The sequence below is a fragment of the Mastacembelus armatus genome, chromosome 3, assembly GCF_900324485.2.
Source record: "Mastacembelus armatus chromosome 3, fMasArm1.2, whole genome shotgun sequence".
Classification (NCBI taxonomy): Eukaryota; Metazoa; Chordata; class Actinopteri; order Synbranchiformes; family Mastacembelidae; genus Mastacembelus; species Mastacembelus armatus.
This window is the reverse complement of record NC_046635.1, coordinates 5,575,466-5,581,639: the sequence shown is the minus strand read 5'-3', so window position 1 is coordinate 5,581,639 and position 6,174 is coordinate 5,575,466. Positions and strand designations below refer to the sequence as shown.

The 6,174-nt window shown below is 42.0% G+C and overlaps 1 protein-coding gene across 1 annotated transcript; it reads right to left on the bottom strand.

Moving 5' to 3' along the window:
- Positions 1-775: 775 nt before the first annotated feature.
- Positions 776-6,095, bottom strand: ildr1a (immunoglobulin-like domain containing receptor 1a). The gene is made up of 9 exons (XM_026319643.1): positions 6,050-6,095; positions 5,307-5,477; positions 4,614-4,763; positions 4,165-4,284; positions 3,783-3,929; positions 3,119-3,241; positions 2,784-2,971; positions 1,816-2,418; positions 776-1,651 (listed from the first exon to the last, which is right to left on the bottom strand). The coding sequence occupies exons 1-9, from the start codon at positions 6,093-6,095 to the stop codon at positions 1,613-1,615; spliced, it is 1,587 nt and encodes a 528-aa protein (XP_026175428.1). The 3' UTR covers positions 776-1,612.
- Positions 6,096-6,174: the final 79 nt, after the last annotated feature.

Here is a 6,174-nt window from a genome sequence, read left to right as displayed (position 1 = left end):
ACCTGGGTGCCTGACCACACACCTTGGTGCCTGACCGCACACCTGGGTGCCTGACCGCACACCTGGGTTCTTGACCACACACCTTGGTGCCTGACCACACACCTGGGTGCGTGACCACACACCTTGGTGCACACCTTGGTGCCTGACCACACACCTGGGTGCTTGACCACACATCAACACACCACTTGGTGCGTGACCACACATCAACACACCACTTGGTGCCTGACCACACACCTGGGTGCCTGACCACACACCTTGGTGCCTGACCACACACCTGGGTGCCTGACCACACACCTTGGTGCCTGACCACACACCTTGGTGCCTGACCACACACCTGGGTGCCTGACCACACACCTTGGTGCCTGACCACACACCTTGGTGCCTGACCACACACCTGGGTGCCTGACCACACACCTTGGTGCCTGACCACACACCTGGGTGCTTGACCACACATCAACATACCACTTGGTGCTTGACCACACACCTTGGTGCCTGATATCCCAGCATGCCTTTAGAGGTCATAATGTTATGGCTGATATGTCTGTTTCTCTGTGGAGTGGGCGCTGCTTTCCAGTTTTTAAACATATTGTTTATGACTTGTAATGATTTTATCGACTGTGTAATGTAACTAGTCCATTTAAGACACATACTGTATGAATGTCAATAAACTGGTGAATACTGATAGTGTAACACTGATACTGTGATATACATTGATTGCTTCCCGATGTCTCTTGTGTATGGAAAGTCAAAGTGTAAATATGAATAAAAAAAGCAGTTTTGTTTTATATAAAAGGTAAAAATTTTATTAGCCACATTAAACGTAAAGTCAGTGTACAGTTTAAAACAAAAAGGGGAGTTGAGTTTCCAGAACCGTACAGAGAAAATAGCTTTACAATCTGATTCTGTGCTTTAAATTGTAACATTACTATTTCATTTCATAAGTCAACATATGAATCACTTTTTACATGTATTTAATGTTTACATTCATTTACAATAAGCACAAATGTAAATGTCTAATTTATCTTATGTACAAACCACTTCATTATTATATGAACACAACTATTCCTTCAAAACATTAGTAAAACAATTACACTATAGTCACATCCAGGAGATAAGAAAAACAACTATTTACAAAAATGAGAAAAACTAAAAACTCATTTCAACATCCACAAGTGTCTATTCGTGTGAGTTTGTGTTATTTGTTTATTTACTGGCCCTGAGAGTCATTTACTCTGAACATGTTCATTTTTATGGCCTTATCAAATATTATGTTTCAAGAAGAGAAACCTCAATTCTAAAGACAGATGTAAGAATTACCTTGTCAGAATATTTTCACTGCACTGATAAACTATCAGAAAAGGGTATTCCAAAAATCTATCCAGCAGTCACATCAAAAACTCTCAGTAACCTACCACACACATCTACTTCTTGACATCCAACACTTCATGAATCCTTCTGGCAGGTTCAGTAATCAAAAGATAATAAAATACTTGGTTTATAATTCAATCTGATACAAACATGTTGATATTTAAATGTTTACCAGTAGCCAGACAACAATGTTCTGCATGTTCTCTGAAACAGAGGTCGCAGGGCGTTTCACTGCTGGCTTGGCTCAGATGACGACACTGGTGCCACTGCGAGAACTCTTGTCCTGAGAGAGACATACTAACTTTAGATTCAATTTATTGGAAATCGGTATAACTAGGACGTTTTGTAAACAGATGTGTGTTAGGCTACATGTTTGTTTGTCTTGATTCAAATACACTGGTGCAGTTGCATGTGTGTGTTAAATAACTAAAGCAGTGAGCGTCTTACAGAGTAGCGTTCATTTTTCCGTGCTCCTGGTTTCTGTCCAGGCTCGTACTCAGTGTAGCTGGGAGGTTTATCAGCCCAGCCACCACCTCCTCCTCTCCTCGCTCCTCCTCCTCCTCTCCTGCTGCTGCCCTCATCATCTGAGCTCCAGGACCCTCGTCTGGAGCGCCGTGATGCAGGGGGAGAGTAGTTTCCTCTGGACCTGTTGTCAATCAAGTCATCCCTGGATCGGGAGCGGGGGCGATTCCATGCCCCACTGGGACCCTGCCCATCCAGTGTGTCTGCACTGTAGCTCCTGGGCACATCTCTAGACCTTGAGGTTGCAGGGTAGTGGCTGTCAGCTGCTCCACGTTCGTCCCGGCGGCCAAAGCCGCTGCGGGCACTCTCGCTGGAGCTTGGGGGGCGAGTTTTGGGTGCATGCGGTGGGATTCTGCCTGACAGCTGCTCCCTTCTTATAGGTGGCAGTGTAATGACACGACGCTCTACTGGGCCATCATCAAGGGCAGAGATCATACTGGGAGGGCCAGGGGAAAAAGGGACAGTGACAGGCATGTGCTGGGGAGGAGGTGGACCCTGGTGCATGTGGTGCGGTAGCGGTGGCTGCGCCTAATGGGACGAAGAAAAGATGAAAATACAAATGAAAACCACCACTCACCTATTTCACTGACATTCATAGCTGTGCTCCAATCTGACACCACAGATACAGTATATTCACTGTTTTTGGGAAAAAAATGTCACATTCCATCTATGCAGAGATGTATATAGAGCCAGAGTCTGAACTTTCCTAAAAATTATCTGCCTAATTACAATAATATTAGCCTCCAAATAAATGCCAAAACATGACAATGAAGTAAACAGGAATGGTAGCAGCAATGGTTTACATGGAAACATTTGGGAATGATAATATGATACAACACTCTGATGGTCCTCTCCTTACACATACAGATTTGAGAATATGGATGATCACATACCTGTAAAGGCACTAGAGGACTGGCCATGTCCATTCCCCTCACCTGGCTCTCCAGGTAATCAAGCATCTTATTGGTGTTGGTATTGGTGTGGTTGCTATGGACACTGGGAGGAGGCATGCTATAAACTAAAGCCTGAGGAGGAGGCAGGGGCATTGGGTTCATGGCGATGCTCTTCCCTGAAACAGATCCTGAAGAGGCAAAAACATTAAAAATAAAAGTTTGTCCATATAAGTTTACACACATTTATAAATAAATGTCCACTTACAAAAGAAACCCCAATATACTCAATAACCAACTTGCTGTGTAATATGATGTGTGTGGGTTTTTGTGCATACCTGAATAGAGCAGAGGGTTCATCTGGGAGGAGGCGTTACTCACTGGTGCATATACTGGCTGTCCTCCTAACCAGGGCGCCATGGCCCTCTGAGCCTCCTTAATCATGCGATGTTGCATAACAGCTGAAAGATGAGGACAGCACATTAGTATTTATAAATACAGACCGTTTACCAGCGCTTTTTTGTACTATGACTGACATGTTGTAACAGACCTGCACATTTTTTAGATAACAAATGTGGTATACTGTATAGCAAGTGAATTTGCCAGCATACACTAAAATTTCAAACTGATTTTCTACCAGGTGACAACAGATTTGTTATAGCAGAATATGAAAATCGTTTGAGATTACTCATCACAATGGCCATTTACCTATCTTTGTCTTTAAGATGCAGCAATCAGCTGCTGAAAAGCATTATTTTCACAAGCTCTGTTGTCAGAAATACCCAGAAAATAAACAACAAGCAAAAACGGACATCACAAAACACATGCAAAGATAGAGTGGCATTTTTTCCAGACCTGTCGAAAAACAATCACGATATAATCTTTTTGGGGCCTGTGGTTATTGTTTTCAGGCATCATATTGTTTTTTTTTTCTTAAATGACAATTTGGCCATTGTAGCATCCTTCAAACATCATGAAGTCAACAAAATATGTGTTTTCTACCTTTTTCAGGACAGCAGCATTGCTCTGGGCAGCAGGGACAGCGAACATAGCAGCAACATTTTTCAGGGCAGCACTGGCAGCAGCAGATACAGAAGAGGATGATCAGAAGGAAGGCTCCGAGGATAATTAGCAACACTGTTAACCAGTCTGGGAGAAGAAAGGACAAGACACTTTGTGTGGTGTGCCCAAAGACACCTTGATAATAGGTTTTTATGCATATTGTGTTAAAGAATGTCCTGATTTTGTTACCGGTTGTCAAATGAACCTGTAATGAAAATCATGTTTAGATTTCAACATCAATATGTAGAAGTTGTGAAAATATGGGGTTACAATAAAATCAGTGAGACTATGCTTAACAATATATTCTGTCTTTTTTTCTTACTGTAGACAATGAGTTTGACATCTTGGTCAGAGTCTCCAGCTGTGTCTCCAGCAGCATCAACATTGCAGAAGTACACCCCGTTATCCCACCACATGATCTCACTCATCACCAGGTCTGCCTCTGTGCAAACACACACATATACACACAGTGGGTCATGTTTATACTGCAACTTCCTTTTCAAGTACAATGTTGCTGATTGGCTACTTCACACTGGCCATTCACATGTCAGTCAGTCACATTAACTGTCAGGAAGAAGTGTCTTCTATTATAAGTGCTGCTTAATGATGTTTTAATTGGTTCTAGAAATCAATTAACAATTATTTTTGGTAGCAATTAATCTTTGGGTTATTTTCTCATATGAAGTAACTGAGCCAACAGGATTTCATTTCATCCTTGTCACAAGCCTGACCGGTGCTGGATGGGACCTTAAAGTCTTAGTGTGAACTTACTATTTGTTATGGTGACCTTGCGTTGGACATAATCTACACCAAGTATCGGCTCGTTGTTTCCCCTCTTCTGGACCACAGTGCGCACTATCCGTTGATTATCTTGACAGTTATTTGTTGGGTCCTGTCCTAACTGTAGTGCAGACTGGTATGCTGGAAAAACAGAGGCAAAGGTTTTATTTTTTTTCTCACAAAAATATGAATGAAACTGTTTTCACCTGTGAAAACCAGGGACAATGACTGAAGTAAATCTGGTTCAGTGTATCTGATACATGTGTTGGATTTGTACTCATGTTAGCAGAATAATTTTAGGGATGGCAAAGTAAGTCTGCATGTTAATCCACCACTTTGGTCTAGACTAAAGTATTTCTACAACTAAGCTACAGGACAAATTTATCTAGTTCATGTTTAGTGACAAACTAAATATGTGTTAGCACTGAGCTCAAAGCACTACTGAATATCCTCACAGAGGACCATGTACCAGTACACCTAACCAAAATCCAGTGCAAATGCCTTCATTGTCTATGCAAATACATTTTGACAGGAGTTTAGGTTCAGCAAAGTCCTGCAGTACACAAACAGCTTTTGTATCGTAAATGCAGCATGGCATGGGCATTAAGGCTCTGCTTAAAATGTGTGGAAACTAATAATTAACCAACAGAAATATGGAGGAAAATGGTGTGTGTTGTTACTTACCTGTGGAGTAGTACTGTAGCACAGGGTCCAAGCAGAAAGACTTGTACTTCCATGTGACCAAAACATCTTGGAGGTTTGCTGAGGTAGAGTAGTCACAGCGGAGCGTCACTGAGGCAAACAGCATTGTTTTGTACTCCTGCTGAGGAACTGTGACCTGAACACCCACCAGCACTGTGGAGGGATGGCAAACAGTTTGTATTAGTGTGCAGGTAGGGAATAAAAGAGTAGGGCCAAACATCAAGGAAGAAGAGTGTGTGTGTTTGTTTCTCTCAACCAAGTCGCTGAGAGTGGGAGAACCAGAAAATCAGGTGTCACAAACAAAGGTGCAGGAACTGGCTTACTGTGAAACTACCAACCACACAATGGAAAGATCGACTGAAACCTGTGGATTTTAAATGTCCCTAAAGGTAGACAGGTCACAGGGACGTTCCAAAATAAGATAGAAGACAAAAAAATTGCGGATGACTATTTAAAACCACATGTCCAGCTTATATGGACCTCTAGGTAATGATCATTAAAAAACAAACAAACATAAAATATTCTTCAGAAATAAACACACATTGAGTGACAGAGGGACAGGTAGGCCTTACACACAAGATATGATTTTTGTGTCAGATAAACAGTCATGTGACCGATACCTCCAGTCTGGTTGGCTTTGGTCGAAATTCTGAAAAACCTTCAATTCATAAACATACTTTAGATGAAAGCAACATGAGGTCTATAAGTAAAGTAACTGAAATTACCCTTTAGTAGCGACAGGAAGAGGATCGCGGCAGGTAGTATCCGCATTGTGACTAAACACTGCAAAAGCCCTGTCACCGAACAGAAAGAGAAGCGAAATGTAAAGATTTCCACAGAAGAGTAAAAT